General features: G+C 36.7%; 1 protein-coding gene across 1 annotated transcript in view; it reads left to right on the forward strand.

Moving 5' to 3' along the window:
• atp1a2a (ATPase Na+/K+ transporting subunit alpha 2a) overlaps window positions 1–20,792 on the forward strand; it is a 95,205-nt gene that overhangs the window by 10,071 nt on the left and 64,342 nt on the right. Inside the window, exons 5-9 of the mRNA XM_038279243.1 lie at window positions 3,432–3,545; window positions 3,974–4,108; window positions 10,923–11,040; window positions 13,123–13,391; window positions 18,934–19,132. Of these exons, the coding sequence (XP_038135171.1) occupies window positions 3,432–3,545; window positions 3,974–4,108; window positions 10,923–11,040; window positions 13,123–13,391; window positions 18,934–19,132 (835 nt within the window). The remainder of the gene's footprint in view (window positions 1–3,431; window positions 3,546–3,973; window positions 4,109–10,922; window positions 11,041–13,122; window positions 13,392–18,933; window positions 19,133–20,792) is intronic.

A 20,792-nucleotide genomic window follows, 5' to 3' on the forward strand; every position in this document is an offset into this window, starting at 1 on the left:
AGAAAAAGCTGTGAAAAAATAAGCCTGTGACAAAAGACAACTGCATAGAAAACAACAACACTGTAATCAGTCAAAGAAGCAATTTGCAATATTATCACAGAATTATTCTTCATCTTCACTGATATTTTACAAATATTCCAACACTGATGTTTGAACGCATATGTTATGATCCAAAAAAGAACAATTTGCAAAAATAAATTAACTGTGATATTTTTCACTCCTTTTTTCCACCCCTTAACTTAACAACAATCTGCTTTACAGTTTTTAACTAAATTCACAAAAATAGCAGATACGTTCTTAAAAACCCGGCAAAGCTTTTTTTATTGTTGTAGTGTGTTTATTGTAGGGGTTAAAAAACAAAAATGCAAGTAAAAATACGCAAACATAATTGGTCTTTATGTTATATGTTTTCAGGATTTGTATAGAATTTTAATTCATATCTATTTATTTTTTTCTATAGATGTTTTCTTTATTTTATTGAGGTAACATTTCCAACCCAAATTTCCTACTTACAAGACTAATAAAAACACCGGGATGTGACTTTGGCTAAACACAAGAAAGCAGTTTTCTAAACCAAAAAAATTACACCGTCGTCACCAAAGCATCAAATATGCTACCTTTTTGTTGGATAAGAATGTTTTCTAAGCGTGCAAAATAAAAAGAAATAATAACAATTAGAAGGCTTAACTTATGAATAAAAATACATAAAAGTTTTTCTTTATACCGTCAAAATATTTTACACACTTTTTGATTTTTATCAACTTCATCTCTAAAAAAAAGGGAACATGGCTCCTGGAAGAGGTTAACTGATTCAAGAGCATGATAGAAATACCAGAAAGAGAACCTTTATCACACAAAAAGTTTGTTTACGGTTTTTGTAATATAAAAACTCGCCCTGATTTGTCCTCTCTACCCAATGAGTGAAAAAAAGAACATTTAACAAATGGCCCAAATTCCTGGCTCTGCCATGGAAAATGACTCATACCAACCACTGAGCAAATAAAGCCATCGCCACCCGCGCTGCACCTTATGGCTCTGAGTCATTATGCAACCATCATTCAGTTCTGACTACACTCAGCATTAAACTCTTGCATAACAGACAGTAGATGCAGCCGTGCACGCTCCCGATAAACCTTATCTCCCGGAGATTAAATCTCTCCATTCAGTTCTGAGGGTGTAAGTGCTGGACGCTCTGGTGAGCTGCTTCAAAGCCCCAACTAGCTGCAGCTTTGACACTTTGTAAAATTCAAACAGTTATTTGAGATGAAAATCAACACCCGCAGAGCGTCGTATGGGCCCATTGTCAGATAAAAACCCATTATTTTGTGATAAAAGTGTTCTACCATTTTCTGGTTTTTAAAATTGCCCTCAAATTGGATGATTATTTCAACAGTTTTAAATTTATGTTCTCTTGTTTGCATATAGGCTGTTTTGTGCCTGAAATTTTCAAACCCACCTGCTGGGACAGATGTAGCACCTACATTTCTGCACAGCAGGTGAGCGCGAGCAGCTTTCCTCCACAGCAAGAGGAAAAAAAGAAAAAAAACAGGAAAGAAAATCTACAAATACCACATGGGACAAAACAAAAACAGTATCTGCAAAGAGAACACAAAGTTTTTTGGCAAATGCTAACAGTGATGGGGGGGCTTTCTGAGGTAACAGATTTATTTCCTGGTTCACCACATTTTACACATCCACAGTAAGGAAAAAAAAGACTTTCAAGTGTGAAACTGTGAAAATATATTGTGCTGTTGCTCTCAAATAAAAGCAGAACCTTCTCATGGTTTAAGACTTTCATTTTCTAGCAGTCCAAGGCAGAGATTGCAGCAGCTGGAGATGCTTTCATCCACAGTGACTGGCTGTCTTGTTTGTATCAGTGAAAGATGAACCCATGGAAGGTTTCTTGTTGCGTAGCTGAAAATAGATACCAAAAGCAAAACAAAAACATACATATATATGTCTGAAAATTATATAAGGCTATAAAGCAATATTCACTCTCCTGGTGGCCCAACAGATCTTTTTCAGAAAAATGCTCTCCTACACTAAAGCTAATTGTAAAAAAAAAAGAGTAATTCAGTTCTATAGATATATTGGTCTCTGTGACCACCTTTGCTTACATAAAAAGTTTAATGGCCTGAGAAAGGAACGTTTTTCCTGTTTTCATTCAGAAATAAAAGGTTAAAGAGTATTGATCGCTATATTAGGGTCATCTAAGGCACAGACTACGAGGTATATTCATATTTTTTGAACTGCAATGTATTTTTGGGGATTTGTGGGACACAAACAAAAAAGTTTCCCAAATAATAAAATGGAAAGAAGATGACACATGCTTATCACTCCTTTTTTTAATATGAAATGAAAACAGGGATTTGCATGTATTTTTTTTCGGTGTAGTCAGGGATGAAGCTGGATTTAGGGATTCAAACAACCGAAGAATATTCCAAGAACATCTCACACAGTGCTGACAATCCATCATCTAAAAATGGAGGAATATGACACAACAGCAAAAACATCGGTCGAGCAAGAGGAGCATTAAAGCAGCCAAGAGGCCCAAGGCAGCTCTGGAGGAGCTACAGATATCCAGTTCAGGTGCAAGAATCTGATAGCATATATCATAGCTGTTCACTCTACTGTACCAATCAAATGTTTTTGGAGGATTTACAAGAAGAGAGCATAGCTAACAGAGAAACACAAGAAGTTTCCAGATTACCATAACCCATGACGGGACACAGCAAATTAAGAGAGGGTGCTAAGGTGAGACTTTGAGTAATGTTTGTGGTTTACATGCAAAATGCTTTGTGAAATTGAAAATAACCTTGTGCATCATCCTGAACACATATATCCCATGCGTGTGTAGTGGGAGCATCATCCGACATAGATGGTTTTCTTTAACAGACAACATGAAAGCTGAAAGAGATCTATGAGAACCTGAGGAACATCTGAGTTTGGATCAGAGGTCCACATGCTTGCAGAACAGCAACCTTATACGTACAGTCAGAGCTGTAGTGAATGGGTCAGAGGCACACTCAAACATTTCAAAGATTTAATCTGTTCGGAATCTCTAAATCTGAGTGAGCTTGAGCTATTATGCCAAAAATAATGGAAAAAGGTTATTTTCTAGATATACAAAGCAGATAAAGAGACACAATGTTGTAGCAAACTGGCCTGAAGTTTAATATACCAAACATTTTTTTTTAGATTTTGATTTGTTACTGTATGTACCATGTTTTATTAGTCCAAAATCCAAATAAAATACAAGTTTTTGATGTCAAAGTGATAAAATCTGGTCACTGCTTTTGCAAGGCAGCCTGTTAGGTTGATCTTTAGCATTAAGTTCTTAACAAATTGAAGATCGTTTCTACGCTCAGATATGCCTAAAGTGAATTAGGTGGGTAATGAGCCCCTGTGGTTCTGCTCTTTTATTCTTTCAGCTCTATCTGGGAGTGGTGCTGGCTGCCGTGGTGATCATCACCGGTTGTTTCTCCTACTTCCAAGAGGCTAAGAGTTCTCGAATCATGGACTCATTCAAGAAAATGGTGCCACAGGTACGGTGATGCATGAGGTGTTTGATGCAGTCTCAGAGCGTTCTGAATCAATAAGCTATCCCTCAAGTAGGGCTTACACACTCACTTGAGTGGAAACCTAATAAGCTTGCACAAAGGAAAATAAATGTTTGAGCCAACTCTGGATTGTGAGTGTGTTTGCATAAAAACTCCCCTCTCGTTATCCACCTCCAGCACTTCGATTGCCTAATTCTTTAATCTATTTATGCTCTTTTCCCTCCCTTCTTGTGCCTCTTTCCCTTACCTATCTTTTCTGTCTTCCTCCTTTTCTTCTGTATCAGCTTTTAATATACTACTACACCCTCTGGCTGCTCCTTTTTTACATCTCTCTCATCTTACTAAATCCTCTCTTGGTGCAATATTCTCCATCTCCCTCTGACGGTATGTCTTCGCCTTTATCTCCATGCCAGCAAGCGATGGTTATTCGTGAAGGGGAGAAAATGCAGATCAACGCAGAATTTGTGGTGCTGGGAGACCTGGTGGAAGTTAAAGGGGGAGACCGGGTTCCTGCTGACCTTCGGATTATATCTTCCAGCGGCTGCAAGGTAGAGGACTAAAGCTAGGTCAAACCACCTGGAGATCTCGGCTGAAAGAGGAATCCTAGCATTACAAGTGGTGGGATGTGGTTGTTCAAATGTAAACTCTGTCATTTAAGGGTTTTCAAAGTCCCAGATTAGACAGTTTAAAGCAGAGGTAACCATTTAAAAATCAGCGGAGTCCGGATTAAAAAAAATCAACAACCAGTAAAGGTCCGGAGACATTTTTAATTATAATCTGTTACTTTAAACTATTAAAGATAGGTTCTGTTTATGCACCTCAAAGCTCTATCTCTCTGGGTCTTTTCCCTGAAAAGAGATAACTTGGGACAAACTCTTTAAATAATACCTCATAACTTATATGTATTAAATAACCAGGAGACACGACAACAGATTCTGATAGAAATTGTAATCTTACTCAGATCAGAGAAATAGCTTAGAGTTTACAGAAGGCAGCTCCTCAGCTCCAGGCTCATCTCTCAGGAAGCGGCCACGATTAACAGTTAAAAAGGCATTTTATACATCTCCAGTCTGCCACATCATCACATCATTACAGGTGCTGGTCATAAAATTAGAATATCATGAAAAAGTAGATTGATTTCAGTAATTCCATTTAAAAAGTGAAACTTGTATATTATATTCATACATTACATACAAACTCATATATTTCAGATGTTTATTTTGTTTAATTTTGATGATTACAAATGACAACAAATGAAAATCTCAAATTCATCATATCAGAAAATTAGAATATTACTGAAGACCAATAAAAACAAAGGATTTATAGAAATGTTGGCCAACTGAAAAGTATGAACATGAAAAGTATGAGCATGTACAGCACTCAGTATTTAGTTGGGCCTCCTTTGGCCTGTATTACTGCAGCAATGCGGCGTGGCATGGAGTCGATCAGTCTGTGGCACTGCTCAGGTGTTATGATAGCCCAGGTTGCTCTAATAGTGGCTTTTAGCTCTTCTGAATTGTTGGGTCTGGTGTATTGCATCTTCTTCTTCACAATACCCCATAGATTTTCTATGGGGTTAAGGTCAGGAGAGTTTGCTGGCCAATTAAGAACAGGGATACCATGGTCCTTCAACCAGGTACTGGTAGCTTTGGCACTGTGTGCAGGTGCCAAGTCCTGTTGGAAAATGAAATCTGCATCTCCAAAAAGTTGGTCAGCTGCAGGAAGCATGAAGTGCTCTAAAACTTCCTGGTATGTGGCTGCGTTGACCCTGGACCTCAGAAAACACAATGGACCAACACCAGCAGATGACATGGCAGCCCAAACCATCACTGACTGTGGAAACTTTACACTGGACTTCAAGCAACGTGGATGAAGTGCCTCTCTTCTTTTCCTCCAGACTCTGGGACATTGATTTCCAAAGGAAATGCAAAATTTACTTTCATCAGAGAACATGACTTTGGACCACTCACCAGCAGTCCAGTCCTGTTTCTCTTTAGCCCAGGCAAGACGCTTCTGACGCTGTCTGTGGTTCAAGAGTGGCTTGACACAAGGAATGCGACAGCAGAAACCCATGTCTTTCATACGTCTGTGTGTGGTGGTTCTTGAAGCACTCACTCCAGCTGCAGTCCACTCTTTGTGAATCTCCCCCACATTTTTGAATGGGTTTTGTTTCACAATCCTCTCCAGGGTGCGGTTATCTCTCTTGCTTGTACACTTTTTTCGACCACATCTTTTCCTTCCCTTCGCCTCTCTATTAATGTGCTTGGACACTGAGCTCTGTGAACAGCCAGCCTCTTTAGCGATGACCTTTTGTGTCTTGCCCTCCTTGTGCAAGGTGTCGATGGTCGTCTTTTGGACAACTGTCAAGTCAGCAGTCTTCCCCATGATTGTGTAGCCTATAGAACTAGACTGAAAGACCATTTAAAGGCTTTTGCAGGTGGTTTGAGTTAATTAGCTGATTAGAGTGTGGCACCAGGGGCCATCAATTTTGAACCTTTTCACAATATTCTAATTTTCTGATATGATGAATTTGAGATTTTCATTTGTTGTCGTTTGTAATCATCAAAATTAAACAAAATAAACATCTGAAATATATGAGTTTGTATGTAATGTATGAATATAATATACAAGTTTCACTTTTTAAATGGAATTACTGAAATCAATCTACTTTTTCATGATATTCTAATTTTATGACCAGCACCTGTACATCATACATGTTAGCAGATGAGTAGACATCCATGGCTCCAGCCTTATCAAAATATTACGCTTTGTTCTTAGCTGAAGGACACCGCTCTCATTCCATTCCCAAATCTTTGCAGAATGAAGATTATAACTGTATATCCGGACAGAGGAACTGTCTTAATTAGGTTAAAGCATCAGTTCTGACACGCAAAAGGAAGCCAATTCCAATAATAAACTCCCACATCTTCAATGATAATTATCCAAACAAACACAATTTAACACTGAAATAAAGTTAGTTTTTATAAATCCATGTTATACATGAAATTTTTAAATAAAAAAACATTTTTCCATTTTAAAATCTAAAGTGTTTTTTTTAAGTAGAGAACAACAAGTGTTCACTTTGGTATATAGGCAATTTCCTGATTCACATATTTTATAAAACATCTGAACTGACTGTTTTTTTTTTTCTGTCTTAATGAGAGCAGTGGGCTTCATGCTGCCCTGCAAGGCTTTAAACCTGGGTTTAAATGGAGACAAAGACATTCTAAAGCACATACCAAGGAGCTCATTTTCAGCCTGGATCCATTTTTATTTTTGATTCTGTTCATGGTGGAGAATCCTGCTTCCCTGCAGCAGGTTGAGCCAAACATCCTCTAAATGTTCAGGGTCATCTTTGAACACACCTTTTCACTTTTCTGTCACCAGTTCACTATAGTTCTTCCAGCAGTCCACACTTTCTCTGCTTTCTTTTTTCATCATCTTCTCCTTCTTTCTAATCGCCCGGCTTGCCACAGGTTTGCCTGCTGTATCTAAAAGTAGCAGCAGCAGCAACCCAGACTGACAGCAGCTCATTGGCTAATTAGCATCACGTGTAGATTGGTCCCAGGCACTCTGGAGAGCTTTACCATATTAACAGGAGAAGTGGAGCAAGTGAAATTAGATACTGACATCGGACAACATCCTTGAAAGTATTAGATATTCAAACATATTTAGTCAGCGAGTGAAAGAGGTCCTCTTTCTATGGTAACTGAAATTTTAAGCTCAGTTTTATGGCATTGCATGCAGTGATAAGAATGCCCAGAAAACTGTTGTTATTTGCACACATATGCATTCATTATACTTTATAAGAGCACATTTACAGAAGGTCTTCACCATGACCATAAACCTTTTTCATCCCACGGATGACGGTGTTTCCTTTTGCTAGTTAAGAACTCAGTAAGCTTTGGAAATTAATGCATCTTTCTTTCCCTCCTGCTTAGAATATACATGTTGGTAACCTTCATCACGAAGTGCCTTCAGGCAGTGAACCTTTTTCTGCTGTTTTAAAACTCTTGCTTCTTAAAAGGATATGAGAATAGGGTTTAAAAAACCAACTAAGTTGTACATCTGCGCAGATCATAAAGCTAGGTCATACCACCTGCTAGACATAAGCTGTCTAGCACTGAGGGAGACCATGTCATGGATTAAGATGTGAAAGAAAGAAAACATTTTAAAACCTTTTTTAACCTTGACACTAGGAACTGATGATAAACAGATGGTCCAATTACATACTCTGTTGTTTCCTATGTCTTTGGGGGCGAAATAATAAAGTATATTTTCTATACTGTGTTTTTTAAAGGAAATCCAGAAAACCAATGGGCGTTTTATTCATAAGGTTTGTCAGAGTAACTAATTAGCAAAGAAAAACCACACATCAGTTATGAGAGAATATCATCTTCTTGTATAGCGAACAGTAAAAGGTTCAGTGTGCTTATTTCTTTATTTTTATGAAAAACTGTAATCAGCATTTATTAAAGTCGTAGGGAAATCATATTTAAATGTTAAATCATTCTGGCTCAAAGATGTATATAAATATACTCTTTATCAGACTTATCTTATATCCGTGGTTTTTTTTTTTCATTATCTATGCAGGCCAGTTAGTTATACGTCAGGAAACGTTTTCAATTCCAAATGTCAGGAATAGCGTTGAGTTGTATAAAACCTCGAACTCAACGCTATTCCTGACATTTTGAATTGAAAAAGCATACTGGATGGGAAGCGAAACATCTTAAAAGTTGGAAACAAAGTCCAGTGGATTGTTTTTAATTTTCTTTTTTTTGGAATATCAAACACTAGGACCCATTCTTGCATCTAAAAGAGGCTCAACTCATGGCACAGCGCTTACTATCTTAAGGCCCCACAAATTAACTTGTTATCTTAACCATTTGCATTTTTTTTTCGCTGAACGTGTTTTGGTTTCCCACTGATATTTTCAATCAGTGATCTAAATAAATTTAATTTAACAATATTCAAATGAAATGGAGCTACACCAGTCAAATAGATATTGTCTATCCAAAGTTTTGCTTGAGCAGAGGTCATAGTCTGCCATATTTCATAAGATTTAGCTAAGCCAAATCAGGATCAAAACCACAAGTAAATAGGATATGAAACAATACACAGTTTTATTTATCTCATTAATTGACCAAAATACTTAACACCCATTTACAAGCAAATATTAAGTGCATAAGTAGAGATGTTATGTTTACAATTATATGATAGAAGAAGGTTTTAAGTAATTGGTAATGCGAGGGTCGGATATGTGGATACAAAAGAGGAAAATAGACCCGGGTGTAATCTTTTATTATAACTTTTTAGTCAAACCTTGTTTGCTTTATTAAAAAAATGTTTTCAAAGATGCTCTGGGATAAAAACAGAATGCATTATGACAGCATCATATCTTGTATAGGACACTTCTGAACATTACAAACATTACTCTTCAGTCCTGGTTATTGTATCTCAAGACATAAGAAATACAAAGAATGTTAAGATGGTTAGCTCACAAACCAAGGTCATCACATGCTGACTCTGTCTGGTCAGTCTGGGGACAAGTTTCATATTTTATGTCTGCACAGTTTAACAAGACACAGATATAAAATTGACTTTTTCACAAACAGATTCTGACACTTCCTCTGCATCTTTACTGCAAATGATACTCATGGTCTAGTGAGAAAATTAGTGGTTTTATAAGTTTTTATGATATCTGGTCTGGTTGTAAATCTGGTCTCATTAAAAGTATAGGGTTTAAAGATTTTATGGTGATCTGTTAAAAACTGTCAGAACATTTATTTTTTGGAATTATCCTTACTGCAATGCTCTGTTTTATTGCTTTGGGGTAGCTGACAAAAACGCTGGGATTGGAATCTCATGGCTGTCAGAAGTATTTAATAATGAAATGTTTGAGCGACATTTTTTATGAAACGCTTGTGAGGTGCCAACTTTTCCCACCGTTCTGTCAAAAACATTCCCTTTGATTCTCGGATGGAGATTTCTCAAGTGGGTTTCCTTATTTTTTTTTACCCAACCAATGATCAATAGGCTGACAGGCACACCTGTTGTTTGGTTCAAGATTCCTGAAACTGCTTTTACTCATGGATTTATTTTTTCATAGTCAAGCTTATTTCTGGTGAGACAGTTAGGAAATTTAGATTTAGGGTTCATTAAAGGGATTGCCTTCGAGTAAATGAGTTGATGCAATCCACTGGTTTTCCTTAGATAGAAAACGTTTAATCAATTTGACTGTATGATCTGGTGAACTGTAAAACGCCTTGGGATGATATGTGCTGTGAATTGGTGCTATAAAAATAAACTTAATTGAATTGAATTAAAAAAGTATTTTGAAAATAGGTGTAATCCAAATTGTATTAACTGTTTCCACCCAAAAATAAAAAGACAAAATAATATTTTTTTTCTCCTAGCTGCCCTTAAAGTAAAAAAAAATAAAAACAATGCAAGTCAGATGTTTGTTTATAAATCTAAAAAAGAAATACTATAAGTCACTACTTTCTAATCAACAGTCTTAGCAGAATATAAAAAGTTTTATTTTAACTGGCTCTGCCAAAAACACCCAAAACAATTTCTAAATGCCTGATTTAGTTTCACACTGCCTTACTTCTGCGGTCTGGGGCTGCAAACTTGGAGGCACTACATAGATCCCGTGGAAAAGATGTAACAGTTAAGAACAAATTTAAGAAGAAAAAAAAAAGTCTGTGAAAAAATAAGTTTTTATCTTGCTGCATGCAAAGTTCGGACGAAAATTAAAAAACCCTCCAATTATCACTAATTAAGAATTGCTACAACAAATAGAAATACAAGTTTACATTTTCACCCAATGCTTTGATAAACATCTTTACCAGGTATGATAGTAGAGATATGATCTCTCTTTTTTATTTTATCAGAACTCTGGCTGCAGCATTTTGGATCAGCTGAAGGCTTTTAACTACAGTTTGTGGACTTCCTGATAGTAAAGAATTACAATAGTCCAGCCTTTAAGTAACAAATGCATGGACTAGTTTCTCAGCAACACCCCTGGACAGGAGATTTCTAATTTTTGCAATATTCTGCAGGTAAAAGAAGAAAATTCCAGAAACTTCTTTGATATGGGATTTAAATGACAGGTCCTGATCGAAAATAGCACCAAGATTTTTTACTTTTTACACTCAAACAGGATGTGGGAAAAAAACTGCACTGTTTGAATGCAAATTTACTGAATACAAGTTTTTTTTCATGGTGATGAATAAGCACAGTGCTACTAGTATGACCATTTTAATATCTACTAAGTCGTTCTCACCCCTTTTATCTGTTCCAGGCACACCAGCGTCACTGGATAACATTTTCTTCATCTTTCCTCTCTTTCTTTTAAAGGTGGACAACTCGTCTCTGACAGGAGAATCTGAGCCTCAGACTCGCTCCCCTGAGTTAACCCATGACAATCCTCTGGAGACGCGCAACATCTGTTTCTTTTCCACCAACTGTGTTGAGGGTCAGAAAGCCAAATCCAGCCAATATTGCTTCTTATATCCTCAACATGCCTGTCTTCTAGCCATGTGGTGCAAAACATTGTTATGACTCTAACCAACCATGAATGTGTTTCAATGCAATGATTGGCTCGGCCATCTTTCCTTAAAGTTAGAACATATTGGTGTTGTACAGCAAAGAGGGAAGGAGCTCATGTATAATGCAAATACACTGGCTGTAAAGAAAAATGTCAGGAAACTTCACCTGGTTTTGGTTTTCCATTTGTTGAGGTCCCAATGAAATGTTTGAAAACTGCTACAGAAACAAATAGATTCCTTTGTTCATAGAGATTTTTTCCTGAGGCAGATTGTAGGGGTTGAATCAAACACATTTACTCTGATGTATGTCGGACGACGGTAGTAAAACTACAAATAGATTTTTTTGAAGTACACATGTACATCAAGGTCCTTCACAGTGTATACAGAAATCCAAATCCAAAATACTCAGCTATTTTAAGTAGTACGCTGCTTTTGCTAAAAATAATTTAATAGTGTTGCTCTGCATTTAATCTCTTTAGAATGCATTTAATCTCTTTGGCATAGTCTTGTTATAAGCCATGTTTTTAATCAGCATATTAGGATTTCCAAAAACTAATAATATTGAACTCATGGCCAGTCTTGTCCGTTACATTACCTACAGCTGTAATTTAAATTTCTTTACCTCTTGAATTTCTGATTCTTTTTTTTTTTTTTTTTTTTGAATGATAAAAATGTTTATGGTTTTAGGATTTATTTAACAAAACCAAAACAGGAATTTCTTTTCTTTTCAAAGGGTAAAATACTCTTACATGGTATAGTTCAGAAAGTAAAACCGGACAAGTGAAAAAATGTCTAAACATGGATTGTTATCACAAGTTTTCTTTTGTTTCAACTTAAAAGAATATCCTACAATATATCAGGGCCGCCCCCTGATAGGACTGGAAAGCAAGCAGGAGATGATTTGGGAGCTTGAGGCTCCTTTATTGCAAATTACATTGAAAACAAAGTCTCCTCAAAATAACTAAAATATTATGCACAAAACTTTCTGAATGTATTTTTTTTTGTACAATCAAGTTGCACTACTCATATTAAAACTTTTTTAAACGTAAATGCTGTAAAAAAAAAATAAAAATAAATGGAGAAAGGATTATATTTCTGCATTGCTCATTTTCTCCCTCTATCAGGTTTTATTACCGAATTAATAGCCAAACAAAATTGACCTTAATTTAACCATTAAATTATAGAAATTCTTTAATTAATGTTAGATTAAACTAATAATTTTAGATGATTTTAAGTCTGCATGTTTAAAACCAATAGTTGCTGTATTTGTAATTAACTATTCTAAAAAGACCAAAATAATTTTTTTGATCAACTGCTGCTTTCTGGCCCTTATGTATCATTGATGTCTTGTTGCTAATATAACATTCTAGAGGATAATCAATGAAAATTACTTCCTCTGTCAGTCAATATAACACCATGTTTTATTGGTGCATAGTAGCTACAGTAATAAAGTAGTCAGTGTGAAAGCACTGATGATGATGTCTGTGGTTAAAACCATTTTTCTTTTATGTCTTTCAGATGCTTTCCTCAATCACTTAGTCCAGCATCTGTTTAGCTGCCCGGTCATCATTCACTGGCTAGCACCTATAACTCACTTCCATCTATCATCGCTCTGCATTCAGCCATCATCTTCACCATCATGCCTCCTTTCTGTTTACAATATACATGATTGACCTTCTGTTATGTCGTCCTCAATATGGACACACTGGAGATGGAGATATATCTGCCAGAAAGCAGCCAACACCTTGAGATCTGTTAGGAACTCTGCCATTACAAAGAAAAGAATAACAGTGATGAAAATAATTAGCTCCTTTGAGACTTGCAGCTGAAATAAATTTTGGTGCACAGTGTACCCATTAGGTAGATCAATTAGGATTCTATCTTCAGTTTAAAGGGAGATAAGATAAGATTGACTACGATTATATGTCCTTAATGTCTGATAACTTTGAAAAGCTGTTTTCACCCAACATTTATTTTAAAACTAATTAAAAGCTTCTGCCTCTCAACAGGCACTGCTCGTGGCATTGTGATAGCCACGGGGGACCGAACTGTGATGGGTCGCATTGCCACCCTTGCGTCTGAACTGGAGGTGCGACAGACCCCCATCAGCATTGAAATTGAACATTTCATCCGTATCATCACTGGTGTGGCGGTTTTCTTGGGTGTGAGCTTCTTCATCCTTTCCCTTATCCTGGGTTACACCTGGCTCGAGGCTGTCATCTTCCTCATCGGCATCATAGTAGCCAACGTGCCTGAGGGCCTGCTGGCTACCGTTACGGTGAGTAGGGCAGAGAGGTCTGTTTTTGTTAGTTTAGTGGTTGTGCAGTTTGAAATGTTTATTTTGAACATACACACTTTAATCCACAATATGAGGAACTTCCCATAAATTTATGGCATAGTACAAGTGTCACTTCTGTACTTGAACAAGTATGGTTCATTTTAAAAAGAATATTGATCCTGTGCATGAATCTCATATTCTAATTAGGTTTAATGAAGTATTAGTAGTCTGGAATGACAATTTGGCAGCATTTTTTGAAAACAATAATTTTCTGCCCAAATGTTTACTTATAAAGATGTTCTCTAATTAAAACACAAAGGGTCAACAATACATACATACATCCTTATTTCATAATTTATGTTCTACAAGATGTCCCTTGGTATGATGCATCTTTATTGTGTTTTTTTTTTATGCCATCTTCAAGCTTCTGACATAAATTGAATAGTTGGCCAATCTGATAGGCAGTGTTAGTAAAGGTTATTCAAATCATTTGGTTTCCTGTACAGACCCTCACATTTAAATATAAGTACACATTCTCAAAACGCAAGGATTTTGGATGAATTTCCTGTTTGAATTCCTAGTTGTTTAAAAGTTTCAACCATCCAGCTGCTGATGCTGGCAGTGACACAGCCCCAGAGCATAATGCTGCCACCACCAAGTTTGACCCCTTCCTCTTTCTCTTCTGAACAGCTTCCCCTAAATTGTTTTTTGATTGACTTGTAGTCAAATGAAAATTTCAATGAAGTTTATATGTTTCAGTTTTTCAGTTTATGGTAGAGCTGAGCCTTCGTGGTTTATGTTTTTTTCTGAAATATAAAAAATAAATTCCATTTCATTTCAGTGGAACGTTTGGGCTCAAAGTTAAAACATTGACGTTGTGAGTTTCGGAAAAAATAGGATGCCAAACATACATCGAAACCGGTTTTGGAAAAGATAAAGCAGGCTAATGATAGGTTACTATAACGACCTTCTTAAAGCTCACATCCCTGAATAAAAATTCATAGACTGAGAAGCTGGGCCTGTGCCAGGAACCAATTAAATGAACCAATTAAAATGAACATTTACAAGGAACAGTGGTCAAATTTCCAGAATTAAGCCAGAAGCATAGTGACGGCTACAAAAAAAAAATAATAATAATATATATATATATACACACACACACGGGTTAACTACATATTCAAAAGGAAATATCAACATATATATAGTTGTGTAGTAGAATGTCAGCTTTTTTCACAACAAATTCTGACTTATGAACTCAGTTCATGCAGTACTAAAAAAAATCTTTGGTCTGGTTCTGTGTAATTATCCCCCCTAGAAAAGAAAAAGTACAAATAATTTATCAAAGCTCTTAAATTGACATGACATTTATACCAATGAGTGTATTCAAACTGTTCCCTGGATATCAGTGTTATACTGTATATTTTTAACTATATCATCTTTAACTATATAATGTTTATGTTAAATTTACCTATATTTATAATTATAGAATATGTATTTTGGGACAAATTATTGCTGCTTTGCAAAAGCATTATTGTAATTGTTATTTACTTTAGGTATTTAGATATTTATGAAAAGCTCCCACGAGACCTGAAGCAAGAAAGAAGAAATAAGTCATGAAAGTTGAACTTTATGCTGGATAGAATGTGAGGTTTGATTTATTTTTGTCAACTCAAGCGAATAGTTTTTGGTTACACACAGTATGATTAGCATTTAAAGCTGTTTGTCAGATTACTTTGCTATTCGGAGCAAAGTAATTCAAACCACACTGAATGTAGCCTGGTGACTCATTCTCTCTCTCTCTCTCTCTGTCAGCGCAGTCAGTTGATGTCTAAAAAAAGACATAATGGCTGTCTGAAAAATAACTTCCTTTTCTGAGTAATAGTAATTGTTTGAATGTGATAAACAATACAGAAACAGTTAATGGAAGGAAAAATGTTTTCGATTTGCAGATCCTGATCTGTCCAATGTTTTCTGAATCCCTTGCCCCACATGACGGCAACACTTGCGTTCAACCTAAAACAGCAATATTGCTTCAATATAGGCTGATATGTTTCAATCCGTAAAGGGAAAGTAGAAGTATTTCGCACTTACTTTGTCCCTTGCCTACATGTTAACATTTTTCTATGCATATAAATACACACATTTATTTATATGCATAAATATTTTCATGCTGATGTGTTTATAAAGATTAGAGGCCAGGTAGCGAGCTGGAAAAAGCTCCCTAGCCTCTTTTAGACAGCGGAAATAAGTGTTTAGTGTCACCTTAAGTCAGAGGGAATTATACAATATATGGTGTGTTTTGCTGTAATTATCAAATATGCCAGATACATTTGATGGAAAAATTTTATTCAAAATACAGTTATCCTCTTATATAACTCAAAATAGTTTCAGTTTGAAAAACATTCTCAGCTAAAGTAAACTGTATAGGCAGATAATGTATGTGTATTTTATATTTACTGGGACTATTTGTGATTTTAAAGGTTAAACATATGTTTAAACAATGCTGAAAATAAACAGAGAAAGATATTCTCCTGCTTCGTGAAGCTAGCACTTTTGTTTAACCTTCATAAACTCGTATGAACAGAGTTTCAGCTTTGCTTGCTTAGGTCTCCTCCAAGGAGACAGCTCAGTCTGACAGGGAATTTAAGCAGCCATTAGAATCAGCCGTCTAAGTTAACAACACGGAAAAAGGTCAAAGGCAGTTAAAATGACAGGCAATACCCAGCTTCATTACATGGACGCAATGATTACATTTATAAATGGTGATAATGCAGTTTTACAAACAGTGTACTCAAAAATAGGCAGTAATTACAAAAACAAACAAAATTGCAGTGCAAAGCATAGTGGTGCATGCCTCACAGGAAAGACATGGTGCAAAAAGGCATTGATATGGAAAGTTCATGTGATGCAAAGTGCAGCAAAAAACATTTGAATTGAGTTCTATTTTGAAGATTCACCATGTAGTGCAAGTATGATGTTATCAGCGTGATGCAGTCTCGATTTGTCACTTGATTTAGAGTTTTTTTTAACAGCAGGGAAAAGCTGTTACAGAACCTGCTGGTCCTGCATCGAATGCTGCAGCAGGGAGAATATTCCATGGTGGGGGTATGAGGGGTCGCTGATGATGTCAAGAACTCGGGACACACAGGCTGGGATAAAATGTCTTATGAAGGGAAGGGAGCCCCGATGATCATCGCTGCTATTCTCACCACTCTTCTCACCTTCTTCCAGTCTGAGGCGCTGCAATCCTCCACACCACACAGTGAGAAAGCTGGTCTCCATGGTGTTTCTGTAGAAGGTCATGAGGATGGGTGGGGGCAGGAAGTAACAGAGCTTTTGTGCCCCTTTAACCAGTGGGGTGGTGTTCATAGTCCAGGTGAGGTTCGGTGATGTGCATCGCCAGGAATTTGGTGTTGCTGGCCACCTCTACAGCTGAGCTGTTGATGAGCAGTGGTGCGTAGTAAGGCCGATTTATCCTGAAGTCGAAGACGATCCCCTTCGTCTTCTCCACGTTCAGAATCAGGCTGTTATCTCTGCACCATTCCACCAGTTCCTGGTGTAGTCCTGGTTGTTGTCTTTTCTGATGAGGCCAAACACCGTGGTGTCGTCTGCAAACTTCACAATGTGATTAGCGGTGAACCTGGGGTTGCAGTCTTGTGTCATCAGAGTGAAAAGCAGGGGGCTCAGGAAGCAGTCCTGAGGGGAGCCTGTACTCAGTCTGATGACATCAGAGGTGTTTTGTCTGACCTGGAATGACTGAGGTCTGTTTTAGTTGTGAAGTCTAGCAGCCAATTGCAAAGGGGTGTGCTGAAGCACAGATGCTCCAGTTTTCCTATCAGATGCTGTGGGATGATGGTGTTGAAAGCTGAACTGAAGTCCAGGAACAGTATCCGCACGTCGGTGTTCTCCTTCTCCAGGTGTGCCAGGCTCAGCTGAAGAGCAGAGGAGATGGCGTCCTCAGTGGAGCGGTTTCGTCAGTAGGCAAACTGGAATGGGTCAAATGTTGGTAGGGAGACTCGAGACGACGTGTACTTTAATCAGCCTTTCGAAGCTAACTAAAAATTTCATAACAAAAAATCATTCAAGTCAAACATGTTCCAGTTATAAACTCTTGAATAAACCAGTGTATCCCAACTAAACTAAGCTAATATGTAACAAAGAATAAGGAAAAAGAAGGATGCAATGATATTACAGTTGAGCATGGATTTCATGTTTCAGAACCAATGTTTCACTTGAAGAGCTTGGGATATTTTAAATGAGCTTTTAACTAATTTAGAGGAAAGCATCAAAACAATTCATTAAGGAGGTCAATTAAACTTCCAAGCATGCACTGGGAGAACATGCAACCTCCATGCAGCCACCTTGGTGAAATACTTTTTTATGAAAGGTCTGACTAAATCAGAAATCCATAACTTTTAAGATAATTGATTTATAACTTTAGGTCATTGCCCCAGAGAAAGTCTTTAAGACAAGGACAACCTAACTTCTTCCGCTAGGTTGGCTCATTAAATTATGTAGCAGCTGCTTTGTCTCCAAGCATGGTTGGGGGTAGGATATCATGTCCCTGTGGAAGTGTCTTGTAGAGTCTGCAGCTCTTGGGAATTGGTGCAACATAAATTAAACTCTTTCTCGTTGATGTAATATAAAATAGCTTGGACATGGATCCTGTACAAAATTAATATTAATGCTTATGGCATAACATGACCAATGACATGGGATTAAGTAATACATCTAATCATTATCAAAATGGTCCTCGAATGGTATATTTATTTGACACTTAGAATTGGATTAAGTTATTTCAAACTTTTAATTTTTAATTGTCCATTTTCCAATTTTCACTTTAATTTTATCTATTCTTACAGCAAAATTTACTTTTGAAAATGTCACTTCAACAGTCCTACTTTTAAAACTTGGTTCATTAGTGTACTTGAGAGGCACAACAAAAGAGTACTAGGCTGTCATTACTGTGTTTATTAAAAACGTAGGCTTTTCTTATAGCAAATGAAGATATATCCTGAAGCTCTTACTAAAACAAATTTCCAATAAAATATTTAAGCTTTTTAAACACTTGGTAGCATCGCTGTCTTTTGACACTATGGGATAGTCATGTAATACTGATGGGGACTGAAGTTTGAAATGCCATCAGAGGACATTTTCTGGTGACAGGAAATAAATTAAGTTCAGGTGACTGGTTTTCTTTTGCTTCATTTCCTTCAAACAAACCAAGTGTGAATTTTAATGTGTATCAATTATATTTGGTTGAATGTTGCCATTTGCTTGAGTTTAATTGTGTTGAAGGATCTCTTGGTACTTAAAGAGAGTGTTTCTTCACAGTATATTTCTCTCTATGTGACTGTGAATTGGCTGTTAACCAATAAACCAAACACACACACACACACCTCGCTCCCATCAAGCACCTGCACCATGCATGGTTTCACATGCACAAGCGCTTGAATGCACCACTGCGTTTGTATCCTCTCTCTCCGGTCGTCGACTAACAATCAACCATCCTCAAATCCCCTCTTCCTCCTCTTCTTCCCAGGTGTGCCTGACTCTTACTGCCAAACGAATGGCCAAGAAGAACTGCCTGGTGAAGAACCTGGAGGCCGTGGAGACTCTCGGCTCCACCTCCACCATCTGCTCCGACAAGACGGGCACACTGACCCAGAACCGCATGACCGTGGCCCACATGTGGTTTGACAATCAGATCCACGAGGCAGACACTACTGAGGACCAAAGTGGTAAGACAGAGAAGAGGTGAAATTGTAGATTAGGAAGTGATGACAACAAATCTGCTTAGAGAGATGAAATGATTGAACAGAGAAATAAGCATTTCCATATTTGTTCTCATTTAAAGTGCTTCCAAGTTTTCCACATTTATAAAGAACATCAATCAACAAATTAGTCCATAAATTAGGTTTTATGAGATAAAATAGAATGACAAGAGGTTACATGTATTAAACATGTTTACCACTACTTCAATAATTGATAAAAATGTCTCTGTTGGAAATAGTAACTTCAAATTCTCTGCTTTATGTGGAAACAATCTCATGTATTTCTCAGATTGGATTTTAAAGGTCTGTATCTTCTATGTACTATGAATGCTTAAGAAGGACAAAAATTAAATAAATAAATATATTGTGAAATAAATAGATGTGAGCATACCATGAAATACATACATGTACCAATTTACATCACATTTAAGTATCCAAATGTATAATTTATTTATTTATTACATCAATGGATAATTATCTTTTCCATTAAATAATGAAATGGGCAATTAAATAATAAAGTGTGCCATTAAATAATTAAAAATACCTTTTATATGGTGATATTCAATTTTAACCGTTTTAAATTTACAGTTAATTATTCAGTTGTGTGTTTATTTATTTCATGCCTTCAACACAGCAGGTACATCTTAAAATTATTCATCCTGTCAGTTTGAACCCTTTAAACTCAGTGGGCAGAATTAGTATGGCTTCTTTAGAGACGATGATGTCTGATTAGCTGCTTCATTCAAGAGAAAGACAAGATAACTTCTTTCAAGTTTGCTAAGACTTTAAAATCAACATTTTCACTGGAAAACGTGGAACTATATTGAATAAAGTTTTGCGGTTTATTACCCCAAGTTCTGGTTTAGGTACTTCAGTCTAAGCCAGTGCAAAAATGATCTTAATGTGTAAAAAAGTCTTAAAATAAGTGTATTTACTCTTGATTTGATAATTAAGATGATCTACCAACTGAATGAGTATGTTTAGGTTTGAAATAAGATAATCAGATATTAGTAAGTAAGTAATGTTTATTTATATAGCACCTTTCACAGACATAGAGGTCACAAAGTGCTTCATAAAATTACAACCCTTAATCTGCTAGAATTAAAATGTTATCTCAAACAAATAGGTTTTCAGTTCACTCTGAAAAACATCAACAGAATTAAATAAGCGCAAGGAAAGCGAAAATCGTACCAGAGCGCCTGAAAGGAGCAATCTCCCCTGGTCCTGTAAGGAGTACTAGGGTCCATGAGCAGATTCTGGTCCTGAAACCTATTATGAAATAAGAGACTCCAGTTGTTTATTCTTGTTTTAAATGTAAATTGTCTTATGCAATTGTCAAAGTGTCTCACTTACCTGCCCAGTTCAAGAAAAAATGCACTGAGTTTAAGAAAATTTACTTACTAAGATTACATTTTTTGATCAGAGCTAGTTGGTGTGGTCAGTGAGGCGAACGCTGCTCCTGCCTAAAATCTGTGGCAGTTTCATCCACGCTTAAACCACAATGAGCTCTCTTCACTGCAAAAAATGTAAATCTTAAGTCATTTTTTTCTTAAAATAAGGGGGGGGGGGGGGGGGGGGGGTGGTAGGTCCACCTGCTCAAATTCATTTGTCCACCTGCTCAAATTCA

The sequence above is a fragment of the Cyprinodon tularosa genome, unplaced genomic scaffold, assembly GCF_016077235.1.
Source record: "Cyprinodon tularosa strain WSP-4 unplaced genomic scaffold, ASM1607723v1 ctg102, whole genome shotgun sequence".
Classification (NCBI taxonomy): domain Eukaryota; kingdom Metazoa; phylum Chordata; class Actinopteri; order Cyprinodontiformes; family Cyprinodontidae; genus Cyprinodon; species Cyprinodon tularosa.